The sequence below is a fragment of the Aristolochia californica genome, unplaced genomic scaffold, assembly GCF_029961685.1.
Source record: "Aristolochia californica isolate CCGP_79_NKW_82.1479 unplaced genomic scaffold, dmAriCali1.0.hap1 SCAF_13, whole genome shotgun sequence".
NCBI lineage: Eukaryota > Viridiplantae > Streptophyta > Magnoliopsida > Piperales > Aristolochiaceae > Aristolochia > Aristolochia californica.
The window spans coordinates 4,226,576-4,247,387 of NW_027181804.1; the positions used below are offsets into that span (position 1 = coordinate 4,226,576).

A 20,812-nucleotide genomic window follows, 5' to 3' on the forward strand; every position below is an offset into this window, starting at 1 on the left:
TGTCGTGGTAGAGGAAGAGCCGAAAGGATGTTTGTACATTGTGGATGGAATAATCACTATTCTAATAAATGTTGGGATAAGTTCAATAAGCCTGTTTGCAGTGGAGTTGTACAGAGTGAGACTATTATGAGTCTAAGAGAAGATATGAAGAATCTTATGTAGAGGTTTGAATCATATGCAGCAACTTCATGAACCTCATAGATAGGCTCATCATTCATTGCTAATGCCACTCTGGCTCAATCAAGTACCTCCATGTTTCATGTTTCTCCTGGTAATAAGTCGGTCATCAAGTATGGTGCCTTGACACACATGACTAGTATGTCTTCTGCGTTGGCCTCCCTTTCTTATGTTACATTAGCGGATGGGTTTTTGTCTCATATCAATGGTTGAAGAGCAGTTCGAGCTATTCCTTCCTTGTCATTGTCATCCATTTTGCTTGTCCATAAATTTCCTATTAGTTTGATTTCTATAAGTCAATTCACTAAATAGTTACATTCCTCGGTCATGTTCTTTCCTTCTTATTGTATTTTTTAGGACCTCACAATGATGAGGGTGATTGGTGGGGGATTTGATAAAGATGGTTCATACTGATTAGACAAGACCATTGATCAAAGATCCAAGATGTTTGAAATTTTATATAATCAAAATGTTTGATTAATTGACTTGGATCAAACTTGAGTAATGAGAATGATTAAGGAAAGAGAAGTAGAAGAGATGGAGAGAAGAAGAAGAAGGGATAAGAGAGAATACAAAAATGAGAGAATTTTGTAAGAGTGAAGGACTTCAATACTAAGGAAGTACTTGAGGAGTCTCAAGTCTTTGTCTTGAATTCACTACATATCTTGTGTTTAATTTGACTTATATTATCAATATTACTTCCTATAAGAATAATATCATCCAAGTATATAACAAGTAGCACCACACCCTTCTTAGTGTGCTTGACAAATGCCAAATGGTCCACAGAACACTTGGTGAATCCAAATTGAAGAATAACTTGACTAAACTTGTCAAACCAAGCTTGTTTAGATTGTTTCAGCCCATATAAAGATTGATGTAAACGACATACCAAACTCCCCTTCAACCACATAGGCCAAAATTTGTTGCTTCATATAAATTTTCTCTTTAATATTGCCATTGAGAAATGCATTTTTTACATTGAGTAGAAACACAGACCAACGAGAGTCAGCACTTGGAGATATTAAAAGGTGTATCGAGTTGAGCTTGGCGACGGGGGTGAAGGTTTCCTCATAGTCGACACCATAGAACCAAGTGTAGCATTTTCTATGAGGCAAGCTTTGAGGCAACTAACAGAACCATTCAAATTATGCTTAACAGTGAAGATCCACAACCTATTGGTTGTTTTCCGGAGGGGAGGGGAACAAGTTCCAAGTCTGTTTTTCATATAGAGCTGCCATTTCTTCATCCATCTTTGTTTTCTATCCTGGATGTTGAAGGACATCTTGATAAGACTGAGGAACATAAGTAGATAAGATGGAGGCAAGGAAGTAATAACAAGATGTGATAACTGATGAGTTGATAAAAAAAAATAGAGATGGGATGAGAGGTAGATGATCATGTACAAGACTTAGGATCCTTCCGAAGAGAAATTGGTTGAGTATCAAAGGGAGGACCAAAAGCATGAGGAGAAGAAGGAGAGCTTATCTCTGAAGGGGTTGGAGACTCAACTGGTGTAGTGATTGGGGGCATAAAATATAGGTCATCACTTCCAGGAGTTGTTGAGTCCTCGATAGGTACAATGGGCTTGGAAAATTCATTGGCAGGAAGGAATCTAGGCGGAGTCACCAAAGGACAAATAAAAGGGTTGTTCTTAAAAAAGATGTTACATCTTTGGATACAAACATTTTTTGGGGTGAGGGATTAAAACATAGTATCCTTGTTTAGTACAAGAGTAGCCCAAAAAAATACATTTAATGGCTCTTGGGTCTAGTTGAGTCGTATGCGGAGATGTGACATGGATAAAGCAAGTACACCCAAATACTCTCATGGGAAGGGAAAACATGTCTTCGGTAGGAAAGCGACGAGTGAAGGGTGACAAATCATTAAAAATCAAAGATGACAAGCTATAGATGAGAAAGCATGTCGTAAGGATAGCATGGGACCAATAGAAGTTGGGTACATACATAAGTTGAAAAAGGGCCCAAGCAACCTCAAGAAGGGGTCTATTTTTCCTTTCAGCCACCCATTTTGGTGTGGTGTGTATACTCAAGAAGTTTGATGTATTATTCTATTATCCTTGCAATAGGATTTGAATTCTTCCAACATATATTCCTTTGTATTATCTAACCGAATAACCATTAAGGTGGTATTAAACTAAGTAGAGATCATAACACAGAAGGATTTGAAGGTTCTTTAAGTAAAAAGATCAATATTACCCGAGAAAAATTATCAACAAATGTAATGCAATACTTGGAATGAGAAACATTTACAATGTTCAAAGGTTCCCACACATCTATGTGAACTAATGAGAAGGGAGTAACACCTTTAGTTTCCCCTTGAGGAATGCAAGAAATGTGCTTGTATTTACTGAGTTGACATCTTTCACAATTCAAATTAGAAATGGATTGTAGTGATGGAACCATATGTTTAATTGACCACAGATATGGATGGGCCAATCTATTGTGCCATTGAATAGCCTTTTGCTAAGAACTGGATGTGGCAGTGACTGCTGATAGATTGAGATAGTATAGAGTCCCCCTTATTCACGGCCTCTACCAATCACATGTTTTGCCAACATGTTCTGAAAGATACAAGAGGTAGGAGAAAAAGTAATGGAACAGTTAAATCTTTTTTCAATTGATTGACTCACAGAAAATTTAAAGGTAACCAAGGAACAAAAAACACATCTTAATAAGTGCAGTGTAGGTGTAGCACGTGTGGACCCCACCCCTTGCACCTTGGTTTGGGATTCATACGCTAAAGAGACAAATTTATCAGTAAAATAATGAGAGATAAAACTCAAAAGATTGCTATTACCTATCAAGAGCTCAGAGACCCTAGAATCAATAATCTAGGATGGAGACGGTGAAGTAGCTGAGACCATATCTGTGATGGTTGTAGCTACAGTAGTGGGAGAGGTCTTGTTTGAATTAGGTATCATTATACTCTTCATCCGTTGAAGTCAAAGTCTTCTTCAGATACAGTTTTCTTGCCTTTGGAAGTGTCAGGTTTGTTCTCTACCTTGTTTCCATTAGTTGTAAAAGCTTGGTTGGTTGGAACTTAGTCTGGTTTACTATGGATTTTCCAGCAAGTGTCTACCATGCGATGTGTTTTCCCATTATGAGTACAAGTGTAATTTTTGAATTGAGAAGAGCCTTGCTCAATCCTACCATCTCTTCCATGACCTATTACTTGAATTTCCACCCCTATTATTTAAATACATGGTTGAAGATACATAAACTTGTGAGGTGGTGGATGGATTCAAGATACGTATAAGTGTTTCACTTATATCATCAAAAAAGGGAGAAGCAGTTGAGTTAAGAATTTGAGTTTTGGCTCAAGATAGGGTTTGATATTAGCAAGACAAATGGCTGCTGCTAATACTTCCCTTTGTGAATAGGGTTGAATAAGTTTCTACTCTTGAATGAGATCTCTAAAATGGGCAAAATAATAAAGTACAATATCGCCTTGCTTGGTATTATACATTATTTGGAAAACATCGTATAATTTTTTTAAGTTTTGGCACTAGAGTATAGCTGTGCACAGGTATCCCACACTTGTTTAGTAGTCTTAAGATGTACCACGTTATTTACAGCATTCTCTTCCATGCTATTAATCAACCAACTAAGAACAAGTGTATCCTCCTTAAGCCACTTTGTGTATACACTATCTTCCTCTCTCGTTTTGCTCCCTTTCTCCCCTTTTTCTTCCTCCTATTTTCTTCCCCTCCAACTTCTCTCTCTCTCTCTCTCTCTCTCTCTCTCTCAAATACTCCCTCCTCTATTTGTTTCATGTCTTGTAAATAAAATGGCCCCTAGTCATTTTATCTATTCTCGTTATATACTATTTATAACACTCTTGGCATTGTTAGTTCTTTCAAGCTCTAAAACCATCTCTCATTTGTGCCTAACATGCTAGAGCTTGGAGACTTTTGGGAGTATCTCTCTGAAAGAAAGTTGTAAGTTTTCTGTTGACTTTTGTATTTCTCTTTTCTTTGCATGTGATTCTCTAATACCTTAAAAGCTGCAATAATTGGCATTCTAGAACCTTGTAGCTAGAAAGGGAGTGCCAACTATAGTTGGAATCTAGTTCGTATGTGAATCCATTGGGGAGAGATTGAGATAAAACAAAGGGTGCTAGAATCAATGTATATTTTTGCTACTAGAGCTAGATAGTGAATTTTTCCCAAGCAAGGTTTCTTGGGCGGAGATTACCACTAGTGAAACATCAAGAATAAATAAAGTTTTGCCTTTTGTAGTTGTGTTTACTTTGTTCATTTGCACGCAAATTGCTTAAATTTTTATTTTGTATCTCAATTCACCACCCCCACCCCGTCTTGACTTCTACCTAGACTAACAGAAAGTTGGGCCCTTACACTTATCCCATTCTAGGTTGGCTCACAAGATTATAACAATCCACTAGGCGTCATGTGCCAACGTCTATAGTGGCCCACTCGATAATGACTCCTACTCTAGACTAGGAAACCTTTTTCACAGGTTGCCCCATCAGAGTTTTGAACATGTGACATGGTGTCTACTTTGATACCAAATGTTACGTAGCTAGACAATATGCCAAAAGTTCTAGAGTTGATGGAATATGGAAAGTTGACCTTAAACCTAACTATACTAAGCAGGTCAAACTCGGTGCTCATACCCTAGGTAGGGTTGCACAGAACTATAACAATAGTTCATTTACTTCCATTGCACAACATGTATCTTCACTGGTAATATTGTTATCCACCACATAATTAACCCAATTATAATCGATCTTTATATGGAAACGTGTCCATAATCATCCAATTGAAGGTTAAAAGTTGGGTGTTCTAAATCCCTTTGTGGGATTAGGGTAGTGTTGCCTAATTTGGCTATTGTAAGTCCCTTAGGGACCAATTAATATAATTTGATTTGTCTAGCCATTTGCTTATATGTGGTGTTTGGTTGTTTTACATTGTGAATTCAACTCCAAGTGCAAGTACGTTGAGAATGGATTAACAATCTGAGTTTGAGTTGTAGACTAGTTTTAAATTCTTTTTTTTATAGTGATTGTGTTGTTTTGACATTGCATCCCCCCACCTTTGTGTTTCCTTCTACATTAACATTGGTTGATTTATTTTACTCGAACAACTTTTAGTGAGTCTCATAACTTGGTTTTCACATGAAAACTCTCTCATATGAAAAATTAATGCTTATTACTAGTATATTAGGTATAACTTATTAACTTGTATACTGTAACATATTAAATTATATGGGTCCTAACTTACTCATATTATAATATGTGGAGGATTTATGATAAATAATTTCCCAAACACCAAAAGAGAATTGAAATATATGGACTACTTAGTCCACCGCAATGACCAAAGGACGAAAGTGGATAAAGCTATCGCCACGCTAATAGGTAAAGAGCAGCAAGAAAGACCTTTAAATTTCCACGTGGCGACCATTCCAGCAGAGTCACCGCGGTTCCTATGATCGCGCAACGGGATTCAACATTCTTCTGCCACGTATGCATGGCGAGATTCAACAGTCGTCTGCCACGCATGCGGCTTCTACACTTTCGAATCGCTTTTATGCGCTTTCGGAGGCCCGCTAGCTTTGAGGCAAGCCGCTTCTCTCTCCTCCTCGAGCTAAAAAGCGTCAGTGCGATCGATGCGAATAAAATCGACCACTAACGTCCTGCCACCTTTCGTCATCTCGTGCACGCTCGCCGAACTCCAGACACCTCCGCCTCTTTCATCCTCAAATAAAAGTGTGTTTTTCGCCACCCAAAAATTCGAAAATCTACAAGAATAAAATAGTGGCTGAGATTTGCTTTACGTCTCTCTCTCTCTCTCTCTTTCTCCCTTCGCCAAAGCTCCCTCAGCTTTTCGGGTTTCACTTTCGGATTTTTTCAGGAGGTAGCAACGAGTTGAGTCCTATATTCTCCATTGCTGACAAGAGATCCGAACTCCCTGCTGGAATTGATCTTTAATGGATGCCTCACGAGGTGTGTTTTGTGTTTAGCTTTACAAATTACAATATTAAGGTTTTAAGCATTTCAAGAATGATGAAGGTTCGGTGGATTGGTATCGGTTTACTAATTTAATGTCTTTTAGATTGTAAGGTTTGGGCGTCCGGTGAGGATTCAAAAAATCGAATTCAGGTAGTTGTTTTGTCTTTGGAGAAGGATCTCTGTTCTGGAATTTGCTTTTCTCTCTCTTTTTTTTTTTTTTTTTTTTGCAGTAAGTACGAGTTATGAAGTTTATCGATTGGTCTCGCTGAATAAGACGGAGGTTGGAAATGGAAGAAGTCTGGAGTGGATGTGGATTAGAGAGAAGTGGAAGCGCCAGACCTTCCCTGTGAAGACCGGAATCTGACGATGGAACCTTATTCCTCTGGAGAGGAATTAGTTATAAAGGTGATTGGCTGCTCGAACCACATACTTGGTACTTTGGACTGCATAAAAAGTAATAATTTCGAAATGACTTCGTGGTCATATGCCAGACAAGGAAGCCATACACGATCACCAAGCAGAGAGAAAGATGGACAGAGGAGGAACATAACAGGTTTCTAGAAGCCTTAAAACTGTATGGGCGAGCTTGGCAACGAATAGAAGGTTATATTTCTGACAGAGAACCTCTATTTTTCTTTTTCTAATTTGTCATTATATGGAATTCTAGTATTGTTATATGACCTCTCCCCCCCACACAGTTACGACTTCACTCTACCACCTTCTCAATAAATATTTTATTTTTAATAGACAAAGCAATATATTGTGGGGGGTGGTTAGTGGACTTTGAAACTGCAGTGGAAAGTGAGAGTGAATTTCCTAGTTAAAGTGAAAGTGAAAATGAATTACTTTTTTGTATTATTGTGTTCAATGGAAAGTGCAATGTAAAGAACTTTTCTGTGTTAGTTTGTATAATGAAAAATTTAGTGGAAAGTAGAGAATGAGTTTATTAAATACTCTAATAGATTATTTAATTTTATTTAACTTTTTAATTACAAAATTAGATAAATAATTTTAAAAAATTAATATAAAAATACTAAATTAATTAAATATAAAAAATATAAGGTAGATTTTTGTTTAGTCTAAATTAATACGATAATTACAAAGTAAAATAAAAAATAATTTAATTAATTATAAAAAATAGAATACTTAAAGAAAAATGTTTACTCTAGATACTTGATCAAATTTTTACTTTTACGATATTTTAATTATCACTCTTAAATTAGTAATTTAATATAATATTAAATTTTATAAAAATAATAAATAAATAAATAAGGTATTTTATTAATAAAATAATATGAATATTTCCATTAAAATCCAACTGAATTAGTTTAATTTCAGCATCGAGCATCAAGTGAAATGACGAGTGAAAGTACACTGGTCTCATGGAGTGAATTCACTCTCACTCATTTTTTCACTTAAACGAGTGAAAGTGAATTACCTGTGTAATTCACTTTCACTTACATAGTGCACTAACAAACCCATGATCTTTATATATTTGGTTTGATGATTCAGAGGTAACTCTAGTGGTTCTCATAAAATCTTGCAAAAAACAGTAATGCAAAATTCAGTAATGATACCCTATGCCAGTTGGTTTTCTGTCTTCATCCCATTTGTTCAGCATTTTTCTTTTCAAGTAGGATGTCTGCAATTGCTGATTCATTCTGGCTATTCTTATAATTCTTTGTATATTCGTTTCTCCTTTAATCAATTTCTGAATCATGCAACGTATGAGAGAGAGTACCATGTCATACTGACATATAAATTTATTCATCTAATTCCGTCTTGTCCTGTCCTTTTTTTCCTTTCTTTCTCACTGTTCTTTTTACTTCTATTCTCTTTCTATTGTTCAACATTTTTTTTTTTTTTTGAAAATGGTGAGAACTGTCTTAAGTAGATGGAAGAAAACACAAGGTTATAACATAAGCCAATAGAGTTGGCAAATCAATTACTATTGCATATTTATGCATATACTCTCTACATACTATGAAGACCTTGTGCCTTGATCTAGAGTTCATTTTATGGATTTTGTATTTGCTCCTTCGATTGTTTAACGTTGCTGCCATCTAGGTTTATGCATCTCACTGTGGAAGGTTGATCAATCCATTTTATCTTACTTGAAGGATTTTAATGTGGAACATTTTGGGATCCAACCCAAATGTTTAAACTCATAAATGATGAAGCTGTATGTTGAGGGCTAGGGATCTGTGTGCATTCACAACTTGGATTGGTTGTGGTTTGGAATTCTAAGATAAAAAAGCTAATATTTATCTTTCTCTTAAAAAAACAAAAAATGCTGATATAACCTTTCAAAAACATAAGCTGATATTTTGAAGGCATCTTTTGCCTTTCTATGGGATGCAGAACATATTGGGACAAAGACAGCAGTGCAGATTAGAAGTCATGCCCAAAAGTTCTTCTCTAAGGTTGCTTGGTACCTTCTCATCTTATATAGAACATAAGTGGAAAAAGGAGAAAGACTAACTCTCCCAATCATTACTATCTGATTGTTATACCTGTCAAAATTTGGATGCAATTTTCTTTTTTATTTCTGTCAATTGTTTTCTAGAATTTACTTAAGTGTTAGCTGTGATAGAAATTAATTGTGTCAGAAAAGTTTTAAGTTGTTTCTTTGTGATTATTTCTTTGTTTCACTTCCCATGATTTTTAATTAGCTGTTGGATATGCATGTTAAGAGTGACTACAGATAATCTGGAGCATCTTTAAGAATGACAGTTGTTTCTTATTCGTAGTTCCTTTAGCACTTCAATTTTCAAACTAATTGGAGGAATGCAAGTGGACACTTGTTCTCATCTGTGGTGCTATAAGCTGCAGCGCGATCACTTCTCTGTATTGTAAATTTATGCTACCCATTGGTTACTTGACATCCCATGCTCTGTTGGAAGTACATGTATGCTCTGACAGAAATTCTTTTTAGTTGCTATCATGCATTAATTAGTGAAGAAAGTTGTGTTAATCTTTTTTTGTTTTAGTTCCTGTCTTTCGGAATTTCATGCTTGGTATTAAGGATGTGAAATTGTGGAATAAGAGGGATTAAGAGTGGAGGAAGAGGAGAAGAGAGGAGTGAGAGAGCCGCAGCAAAGAGAGGTCTCTCTCTCTTTTGATTCAGGTTCTGGTCAACCCCTAATCACCTTATATAGCTTAAAAAGAGTGTAAGGACAATAATGTCCCTACTCACTTAAACTTAATCACACCCTTATATCTTCCTCATTACACCTCCTAATTACATGAAATTTAAACCACATAAACTATCAAGCATACTGAATAAAATAAGTCTATTTCTAGGAAGTACAAAGAGTGAGAAATTACCAGACTACCCTTCTATAGTATTTTTTTAATACTCCCTCTCAAGCAAGAGCATAAATATCCATGAGCTCCAACTTGTTACAAAAATCTCCAAATTCCTTTTTTCCTAGTGCCTTGGTGAACATATTAGCTATCTGATCATTGGATCAAATGTAGAGATTGAACACATCTTTCTTCATAATTGCATCTCTAACAAAGTGACAATCCACTTCTATGTGTTTTTCTTTCGTGAAACACTGGGTTTCTAGCAATAAAAATAACAATTTGATTGTCGCAGTACGTCGTCGTAAGTCCATTGCTCTAAACATTCAATTCTTGCATAATTGATCTCACCCAAGTTAATTCATTGATTGTATGAGCCATAACTCTATACTTAGCTTCGGCACTGGAGCGGGCCTCCACATTTTGTTTTTTATTTTTCCAACTTATTAGGTTTCCCCCTAAGAACACATAGTACCAGTAGTTGATTTCTTGTCCAGTTTAGACCCAACATAATTGGCATTTGAGTACGCCTATATCTTAAGATGATTATTAGTCTTGAACCAGGAGAACCTTTTAGGTATCTTAGTATCTTTTAAATCGTTTCAAGATGTATTTTCTATGGCCGACCATAAACTGGCTGATCACACTTACTGAGAATGATATGTCAGGACGGGTAACGATAGCATAGATTAGTTTTCCAACTAACCGGCTATACACAAACTTGTCTTTTAAGTTCATAGTTATCCTCACTATGTCAATCATGACCCATTTTTGTAAGAGTCTCTACTGGTTTTGCTCCTAGTTGACCATACTCCTGTGACATATTAATGACATATTTTCTTTAAATGAGTACAAGTCTTGCCTTGCTTCTGGCCACTTCTATGCCAATGAAGTACTTCAGGGGACTCAAGTCTTTCATTTGAAAATGTTGTGAGATGTGTATCATTACTTCTTCAATCCCTTGTCGACCACTTCCAGACAAAATAATACAGTCCACATACACTAGTAGAACCACTACCCCAAAGGGTCTCTTTGTTATAAGTCCATAAATCACCTTTTTGAATTGGCACACTTTCTAAATGTCCCTCCGAGCAATATACCGAGGAGGTTGCTCCGTGTACACGTTTTCTCATCGAGGTCACCATACAAAAAGACATTTTTGATATCAAGTTGAGACTACACTAATCTTGGTTAATTGCAACAGAGTCGAGAATATGTACCCAAGACAGACGAGCTATAGGTGAAAAGGTCTCAAACACATCCACTCCATTGGTCTGTGTGTAGCCTTTGGCAACCAATCATATCTTATATTGTTGAATAGAACCATTGTCCATGCATTTGACAGTGTATATCCAACGACACCCAACAACAGTAACCTTTGAGGGCAAGTAACACAACACCCATGTGCCTCTATCACATAGTGCTTCCATTTCAGCATCCATAACTGCTTTCCATTGAGGTGACAATAGAACCTCTTGTACATAAAAAGGAACAGTGTATGAGGATAAAGATAGGGCAAACATTTTTTACCGGTGAGATAAAGAATCAAATGAGACAAAGTTCGTCGATGGTATCTAGTGGACTTATGGACACTTTTTTGAAATGCAATAGGGAGGTCTGAGTCACTTACCTTAGGATCAACAGATGAAGAGGATTTTGGGTTTAGCGACAGAGAGGGTGCTTGTGCTAGGCGATCAGAAGTTTGCCTTCTGTGATACACTTGTAGTAGTTTTTCTACAGGAACATTTGGTAAGTGGGTAAGACTATCCTTTGTAGGAGTTAGTGCAACAACTAATAGATTTGGAGTAAGAGGAGAAGTATCTCTAACAATAGTAGAAAAAAATGGATATTTTCAAAGTGTCACATCAGTGGATACAAAGGTTTTCCTTTTGGAAGGACAGACACACATGTATCACTTCTGCGTACAAAAGTATCCCCAGGATGACATTTTATGGAACGAAGAGATAATTTTTTTATGGCTGAACCAAAAACATGTACAAAACATACATGGTTAAATACTCGTGGGATCAAGGTATGTATGGAAACTGATGGAGTCAGTAGCTGGATGGGAAATTTTCCTCCAATAACAGAAGGCATTCTGTTAATAAGGTAGCATTTAGTCGAAACTACATTACCCTAGTACTGTTTTAGAACATTCATATGAAGGAGCATAGTAGAGCAACTTTTAGCAAGTGGCGGTTTTTGCATCCAACTACCCCATTCTATATTTCATTGGATGTTTCACTCTCTTGCCATATTTTTTATATAGCAAATTATATATCGTTGGAAAGGTATTTGAGTCTAGTGTCCAACTAAAAAATAATCGTTGAAATTAGATTTTTCTAGAAACAGAAATCGACATATGAAATAACAAAGGTCAACTAGCAAAAAACTTCAACTTTTGAGCCGTTTTATGCCATCAAGAACGAGACTTTATATGAAAAAGTATATATCAAAAGAAAGATCTGTAAGTTTATTTTCTTATCTATTAATCCAATTCTCAATATAAGTTTTTTTATCTAGAGATATCGATCTCGGAAGAGTCAACGGTCATGCTGCCCAAAGGAGAAAGAGTACTCAGTTCTGCCAAATTACAGAGATTGAAATCTATTAGATTATTTATCTCAAAAGAAATATTTATACTTGATTGAAAGACATTTAAGTATAGTTTCAAAAGGAGAAAATTCCATATCAATCTGATCTATATTTAAGAAAATATTTGTATTAGAATAATCAAAGGTCATACTGATATACTGTTGCATGCATAGATTCGGATTTGAGCCAAAAAAAATTCTTCACTTTTTTAGTTGTTGTTATTGATCAACAATATCAGGAAACCCATGATCTACCCTTGGAAAGTTTTTGTTTGTTAACTAACAATATCTGGAAAGAATCTTTAGAAGATGATCTTATTTTCAAAAACTTTCCTTGATTTATTTGTCAAAGATTGCCCTTGCCTAAAGATTTCAAGAAAAAAAAAGGCAAGGAAAGGTGTCTTCTTTGATTGCTAAGTTGGCACCAATTGAAGGAAGAAACTACCTTGTTTAGAAGATTTTTCCAACCACAGATTTTGTGAAATCTTGTTAGTATTTTGAAAGCTTACAAAGAATTTGATTTGATATCCTTACCTAAAAAATTAAGGCAAGAAAAGTTTGAAATATTCGGCTTGGCTTGAGTTACTTGGTTTACAATATTTGAGCTAGTGAAGTTGTTTATACTAGCCTTCTTTTACTTAATCATACAAGAGGTGGATTAACAAGTGAGCTTGCAAAATATTTGTTGACTTCAAGTTGGGATCATTGACATTATCTCCCAGCTTGAGGGGGAGAATAGAAGGAGAAGTATGAAGGATAAACACATTGGAGATTGTTTGATTTATTGATAATTAAACAACACTTGGTTCACTCACCCACTCACTGTCAAAACTACTATCTGCTACCCGTTTGACTCCGACTTGATTATTACTAGGATTATTACCTTAGATGATCCTCAATTTATTATTTCGTGCATAACTTCCTTATTCAAGGATGGACTTGTTGCAGATTATCTTATGTGTCCAAATTGCTTTTATGGACTTTTACTACGTACTGTTATCTGTGTTAAGTTGTGGAGCATAATTAACGCCCTACACTGAGTTGGTCGTGGATCGACCTGTGCGGTCAATTCGACATGGGGGTTGGAAGGGGAGTAGGAAGCCTCCCTCCCAGGGGTGTAGGGGCAGAGCCCCCATCCAATCCACGATATATTGATTGTTGTTTCATTAAGGGTAGTTTGGGAATTTTACTCTTGTATCGCGGTTGTCCTAATTTTCTCTTTATAATTGAGGGGCGCCACTATTAGGGTTTTTAATCATCTTAATCCGAGGAGCATAGCCCGAGAGGTTAGAGAGAAACACTTGTAAGTGTGCGATTTCTCTTGTAAACTATTTCATCTTCATAGTGGATTACTGCAATGGCAGAAGACAGGACGTAGCCTCACCTTGAGGCGAACTTGTATAAATCTTATTGTTTGTTTCTGTGCTTGCTTTTTCTTTCTTCCGTGATTATTATTATTGTTCTCGTTAGTTTTAAATTAAGGCATTTAATTCCTAACAATCCGGTGCTATATAACTGCCTATTTGGGCCCAGGCCCATTTCAGCTACTACTATTGTATCTCTTTGCCCATTTCAGTTGCTGCTATTGTGTCTCTCTGATTGAGATTGAGACATTATTATTGAAGAAAGGCTTCTCGGTTGTTGATTGTTATCAACATTGGTTATTCTGATGAAAAAGTAAGCATATGGCCCCAACATATTATCTTCCGGTGATTACCCTTTACCCTCCTTATTTGACATTTTTACTCCTACCATTTGAGAGTCGGTGCCCTATGGAGGGAGATCGTGATGGAAGAGTTTATTACTACATTTCTAAACAATGCCTATAGACCCACTACCTACAGAGGATAGGAGTGTACCCAACATTCAGTGTGAGTCAAATCTATTATTCACCCAAGAGGTTTTTTTTTTAGTTACCCTGAGAAAGTAGATAAGACTCTATGCCCACAGTAGGGCTACTTTTCCGTTTGTGAAATTGAGCGAAAAATATTTTTGACTATGACCATTTGATTGGAGTATGGAGCGATGTCTTATGGCTAAGAGTGATTTTACTCTTTCTTATACTAATGGCAGTTGGGTCTCTTGGAAAAAAAAGACCACCAGCTTGAGGGGAAGTGTTGGAAGATATGGTGGACTGCCATTTTATACGGGAAGATCCTATACACCATTTGCAGTAAGTTGGTATTTTATGATGTTCTTTCACCTCCAGCTAGAGGGAAGATGGGCCCAAGCCTACACAACAAAGGAAGTCCCACATGTCTAACTATTTGGAATATGGGCTCAAGCCCACAGACCAAGGAGAAGGCACTCATGTAATTAGTTTAAGATTCATGTCTCTTATTCACTCTTACTAGAGTGAAAGGTATTCTAGGAATATTAGGACTTTTGGTATCTATAAATACAACTTAAGGGGGAGGGTTTAGATAAGTCCATTACCTTAATTTTCCTCCTCTTTTCTCCAAATTCGTCGCTCTTCCTTTTCTCCTTCTAAAACCTTCTCTCCACAACTCCTTCCTCTTCTCACCTCTTAATCCTCTTCTATTATGATTATACATCATGGCATCCTAAGTTTCAATAATTACATACTAAAATTGCAATATATGGGGACCTGTAGGAAGAGGTATATATGGATTAAGCTCTTAGATATGTCGCTCATGGGAGAATGGAAAGGTGTTTGTTTATTCTTTGTCGGTCCTTATATATGGTTGTTTTGGTGGTATTGAAGTGTGAAGTTAGGTCTAAGGCCCATCCCAAAATGACTAGCCAACTTAGGAAACCTCTTTCCCAACTAATAAACTCAAGATTTTTGTACTCACTAATCCATGTGAGATTATTCCTTAACACTCCCCCTCACATGTAGGCCCTCTTTTGTGACTCTACATGTGGAGAATTTGGGTAGAGGCCCACATATGAAAACTTGCTCTGATACCATGTCCTAGACCCATCCCAAAATGACTAACCAACTCAGGAAGCTTCTTTTCCAACTAATAAACTAAAGATCTTTGTACTCACTAATCCATGTGAGGTTATTTCTTAACATGAAGATGTTATAATATTGTCTAGTCATGATATTGAGGAGATCACAAAAGTAGAGTATCTCAAGAAAAACTTTCAAACTAAGGATTTAGAGTCAATTACATTTTGGGCACATAAGTAGCTAAAGGAAATTATGGTATGCTATTGTCTTGAAGGAAGTATGTAGTTGGTATATTTGTGTGAGCATGGATTATTGGGAGCAAAACCTTCTAAGACCACCTATGGCAATGAATTTGAATATACATGATGAAGTCCCTTTTTAGAAAAATAAGACAATAAACAAGAGTTTGGCTAGCCTGTTGATTTATACTACTATTACTAGACTAGATATATCTTTGCTATAGGAGACGTGAATCAATTCATGGAGAATCCCCAAAACTTCCATCTTGAGGCTGCCCAAAGGATTTTGAGGTACTTGAAAGGAGCTCCTGGTGGAGAATTGTCTTACAAGCTACACGCTTATCTAGAAATTATAGGCTATTCAGACACAAATTATGCGGGATAGAAGCTAGACCAAAAGTATTGTGTTTGTTGGTGGTAATCTTGTATGTTGAAAAAGTAAGAATAAACTATTGTAGCAAGATCAAGTGCTGAGGCTGACTACCAATCTATGGCTCACATTGCAAGTTAACTCATGTGGGTGAAGTATGTGTTAAAAGAGTTTGGTTTAGCATCAAATGAGCCAATGGTGTTGAAATATGATAATCAAGCAGCAATTTTCATTACGAGTAACCCAATGATCCATAAAAGGACCAAACATATAGAGTAAAACCTAATTATATCTTCTAACAATAACTATCATTTCATTTGTGATCCAATGATGTTTGTGAAAGTAATTACTCCATATGTTCCCAGTTTGCTCCTTGATCATGTTCCTAGATCTGCTAATTGTATGGTTGATTCCTTGGCAAGAGAGGGTGTCTCAATCCCTTTTTGGAAGCGCCCCCCTTTTAGTCCTTATTTTGTTATGTTTTTTGTTTAATACAATGCGCTATTCATTAAAAAAATAATATATATACCCAGCTTGAGGTAGTGTATTAGAATTCAAGGGTATTTTGGTCATTTCAGTAGTATATATTTGTGTTTAAAGTCTCTATTAGCAGGATGTTAAGTTGTAGGGTTAAAGTTATATTTTTTTTCATGTGTTTTCTGGTTGTTTAGTTTTTTTATTAGATGTGAGCTAAGTGAGGAGTATTTTATCCTTTTGATGTAATGTCTTAAGTTATTAATAGAAGACAGTACAGAAATCCAGAGAGGATTAACGAAACTGCTTCTTGCATCACAGTTCTCTCTCTCTCTCTTTCTTCTCTCCTTCTCCGAGTCTCTCTTCCTTCTTCTTCTCTTAAATCTCTTAACTTCACACCTCTTTTCTTCTCTCTTTCTCCTTTCTCATACTCAATCCCTAACTTCTAAAAATACGACCTCACATTCCCTCTTTTACTATGTTAAGAGGTCTCTTTCCAACAAATGAGCACAATATCTTTCCTACCCTAGCTAAAGTGAACTGTTCTCCCAAAACACTATCAGATAACTAGCCTAAAATGTACTATTAAAAATGATAGAACTTTTTCCCATAACAGAGAAAGGAAGAGAAAACACAAAGGGAAGAAGAGGAGAGTTCAATAGATAAACTGCTGTCAACCTCCATGTTTTTGCTGAAATTTTTAATAAAGTGTAATTACTTAAACATCACCATTTATTTATGAAACAAAAAAGACTTCAAGAGTAAAAACAGATAATAGTCACATACACCTAACACTTCAAACAAGCGTAGACCAAGAACAGAAACGAAATATTTTTAAAAAAAACTATGGCTTAATGGACGGTTTATCTGTTTCTGAAAAAAAAAATCCTATTTGCGGACCTGTGAGTAGAAATTTTAGTGAGAGAGCATTGACAAGAAACACGAAAGGGCACTTGCCCAAAATTAGGTCAATTGAATTCTATTGAGGCAGAGTTGCCGGTTTTGCTATGTGGTTAGAAGATTTTTAAGCAGAATTGCAATTCTCCACTTGTGAGCGAGGGTGATTCAGTTTAGTAACTAATGGTTCTCATCAGGCCTTAAGCCTCCTTGGAGAATTTGGCATATTCATGATGACATTCTTGATTTGTGTCAAGGTCTTCAATTGAAATGGTCACACAATGTTAGAAGTGCAAATGATTTGTTAGCTAATTAGGCAAGGATGGCCGTTTTACTTGCAAATCTTGTTGAGAAGGGTGCTTACTCGTTTGATGCAGATTGATTTCATTGTAATCATCTTATGTTTTTTTATAGTTTTTGGCTCACTTTTAGGTCTGTTGGGCCATTTATTGTACAGGCCTTGGTAATTTGATGTATCTCCTTTTCTTCTCCTTTGAATGAAATTCTCATTTTTCTCAAAGAGAAACGAAAGAATCATAATGTCGCAAAGTTGAGTAAGTTGTGTCCAACGGCAATGCCACTGTTTCTTTTTACCCTGAACTTGATTTTACTCTAATATCATCCAATTTGACCCTTTAAGATTGGCTCTTGGACCTACTGAGTTATTATTTTACTAGTATTACATAAAGAGAAAATTCACCCAGCAACATACTTGATGAAGTTGATTACTTGTTTAGTACTTGTTAGAGAAATTAAAATCATAAATAAAGAGATAGAAGTCAAGACCAAATATACTTGAGAACCTCTTCTTTCTTTCTATTCTTTTGACTCTCTAGTTTCTCTCTTTCTCATCTCTCTGGTAACCTTGCCCTTCTTTTTTTACTTGCTTTAAGTTCTAGTCTTCTCTTTTCTCATCAGTCAATGACAAAGACTCTAGGATGGTAACGGTTGCATTATGCATTATTATGAATTAGCCAGAATACATTTATGGAGAAATATTCTAGCCCATTTATTTTGAATTGCTTCACAAGGTGATAAATATCAGATCCTTCTATATCACTTCATTTTGCTTTTGTAGGATTTACAAGTCAGTGGTTTCAATCTCTCTTATTCTTTTGTAGGGCTTCTGATCTGCATAACATGAGGTCTTTCCAACTAGCTATCAAATCTCAGATTTCATGCAGATTTTAAGAACTGGTTAATGCAGATATCTCAGTCAACTAGCACTTGCTTCTTTGAGTGTCCAGTCCTTGACAAGTCTTTTTCACCACAAGAAGTAAACATGTATTTCTTTGCAAAAGTGTACATGCCGGGCTGTTTTCACCCAGAACTTGGGAAAAATCATGTTCTTCTAGAAAGAATGATTGTTCAACCATAAATTATATGTATGCATAGTTTAGCAACTTGAATACTATATATATCTTCAATTGTTTAGTGGTTTATAAATAATTTCTAGTGCTAACTAGTATTTTATTGGTTTCAGTTGGAAAAAGAAGCAGTTATCAAAGGCATGAGACTAGGACAAACTCATGACATCAATATCCCTCCTCCACGCCCTAAAAGAAAACCAAGCAACCCTTATCCTCGAAAGACTGGTGTAGGGCGTCCAATATCTTCATCTGGACCTAAGGAAGAGAAATCGGTAACTAACAAAAAGGGATTGGACTTGGAACATGATCCTCCGCCTGAGGTATGCCTACAATCTCCTGTCTTTTTCTTGTATTACTAATTTCTTCTTCCTCTTTAGGACCAAGAAGAAAACTGATCTAACATGTCCTAATCAGGAGTCCACTGGCATCAGAACATCTCAAAGAACAAATGGTGCTTCAGAACAACGAAACTGTTCAGAAGTTGTTAGCCTCTTCCAAGAGGCTCCCTGTACTTCTGTCTCTTCGGCAAGCAAAACCTCGGCAATTGAGATGATAAATACTTGCAAAGAATTCATACCTCCAGTGACAGAGACAACCTACCTGGTAACCACAGATGAGTCCTCTTTGAGTGGTCTGCCTAAGGGGAACATAACAATTGAGAGATCTGATGCTGTTTATTTGCATTTGAACATTAGGAGACATGATAAATCCCATATTGAAAATCATAGCCATGCTTCCGAGATAGAGTTAGTTCCAGGTGAAGGGGCAAATGAAGTAATGAGGGAAGAAAAGCTGAAGCTGTCTACTGCTCAAACACAAGGTGCTAGTGGCTGCCCGAGGTACATTCCTGTGCATGTACTAGATGGAAATGTTGAAACATGCATTCCTGCTCCTTCATCCGATGGAACAAATCAAGTAGCTGGAGCTAGCCAATCAGGAGGGAACCACAAAACGACCAACTTATTGGCAAATACTACTGGATCTTCAATCAGTGAATCTGCAAGATCATGCCCTCACCAATCGATGCCATTTGTCCATCCTCCCTTTTTGCCATTCCAGAACAACTCAAATGCGTTTCAAACTCATTTAAACAGCACATCAGCATTTTCAAATCTCATAATATCCACACTTCTACAGAACCCTTCAGTCCATGCAGCTGCCAGTATGGCAACTTCATTCTGGTCCTGCCCTGATGATCGTTCAGCTGATGTCCTTATTGGAGGATTTCCAGTGAGACGGATAGGCTCACAACCGAGTTTGGCAGCACTAGCTGCGAGTACAGTAGCTGCTGCCTGTGCATGGTGGGCTTCTCATGGACTTCTCCCTTTTTGCCCTCCCATTCACCCTGCCTTCACCTTTACTTCACCAGCCACAACCACCATACCAACCACAGAATCTACACAAGCACCAGGAGACAAGAAAGGACGAACTACTGATAATCAAAGACCTAACCAGCAAGACCAGCGAATACTGGATCCAGAATTCCCTACATCTCCAAAGGCAAGGAGTCCTGGTTCTAAGTCATCTCAGTCATCATCATCATCTGATTCAGAGGACACCGGAGGAACTGGGTCTTGCTGTGTTGAACATAAAGCTATGGGGCATGAGAAGAAACAAGAATCGACCACTCAGGACCCTGATAAGGAGAAGAAGACCAGAAAACAAGTAGATCGTTCATCATGTGGGTCCAACACACCTTCTTGCAGCGATTTAGAAACTGACATGTTAGGGAAGCAGGGAGAAGACAATGAACTACTAAAAGAAGCTGAAATAAGTAACCCAGGTGATGAACCTTCCACCCGGTGTGGTAGGAGCACGACAAATGCTAATGATTCTTGGAAGTCTGTCTCTGAAGAGGTTGTGGTTGGATGAACATAGTATTTTGTTTCTCTTATAATCATCGTAGACATGTCATTAATTTTATTTTGTGATCATTTATCAGGGACGGCTGGCCTTTCAGGCACTCTTCTCTAGAGAAGTTCTACCACAGAGCTTTTCATCATCACATGACCTGAGGAACAAGGAACGCTGCAACAGTGTTGGAGGAGAAAAGAAGCTTAAGTCATCAGATGAGAATGAAGGAGATAAGCTGGAATTAGAGCTTAACAGCACAATACACTCTCCTTCTCGTTATGATATTGCAGTAGCCCAGTTGGATGAGTCATCCGGGAGCCTCAATAACACACAAAAGGAAGTGCTGATGAATCTAGTTGGACAAGGAAAGCTGAAGACTCGTCGAACAGGTTTCAAACCTTACAAGAGGTGCTCAGTGGAGGCCAAGGAGAATAAAGTAATGAATAGTTGTGACCATGCTGAAGCGAAAGATGCAAAGAGGATACGATTAGAGAGCCAAGCTTCGACTTAATAATGCATGCAATAAATGACGCTTTTCTAGTTGCCTGTAACTTTATGGTTTTAAGCTGTTGTTAGTCCCAGACACAAGTCCTGGAAAGTGTCATGCAGGGTGTACACTAGCATTG

General features: G+C 36.9%; 1 protein-coding gene across 1 annotated transcript; it reads left to right on the top strand.

Annotated features, from left to right (window-relative positions):
• The first annotated feature begins 6,305 nt into the window (after positions 1 to 6,305).
• Positions 6,306 to 20,812, top strand: LOC137947885 (protein LATE ELONGATED HYPOCOTYL-like). Its single transcript, XM_068793711.1, has 6 exons — positions 6,306 to 6,570; positions 6,657 to 6,768; positions 8,527 to 8,588; positions 18,446 to 18,652; positions 18,747 to 20,189; positions 20,275 to 20,812. The coding sequence occupies exons 1-6, from the start codon at positions 6,532 to 6,534 to the stop codon at positions 20,695 to 20,697; spliced, it is 2,286 nt and encodes a 761-aa protein (XP_068649812.1). The 5' UTR covers positions 6,306 to 6,531; the 3' UTR covers positions 20,698 to 20,812.

Coding starts and splice junctions, on each gene's coding strand:
- LOC137947885 (XM_068793711.1), top strand. CDS start 6,532: ATGGAACCTTATTCCTCTGGAGAGGAATTAGTTATAAAG. Junction 6,571..6,656: donor GAGAGGAATTAGTTATAAAG/GTGATTGGCTGC, acceptor GTCATATGCCAG/ACAAGGAAGCCATACACGAT. Junction 8,589..18,445: donor CCCAAAAGTTCTTCTCTAAG/GTTGCTTGGTAC, acceptor TATTGGTTTCAG/TTGGAAAAAGAAGCAGTTAT.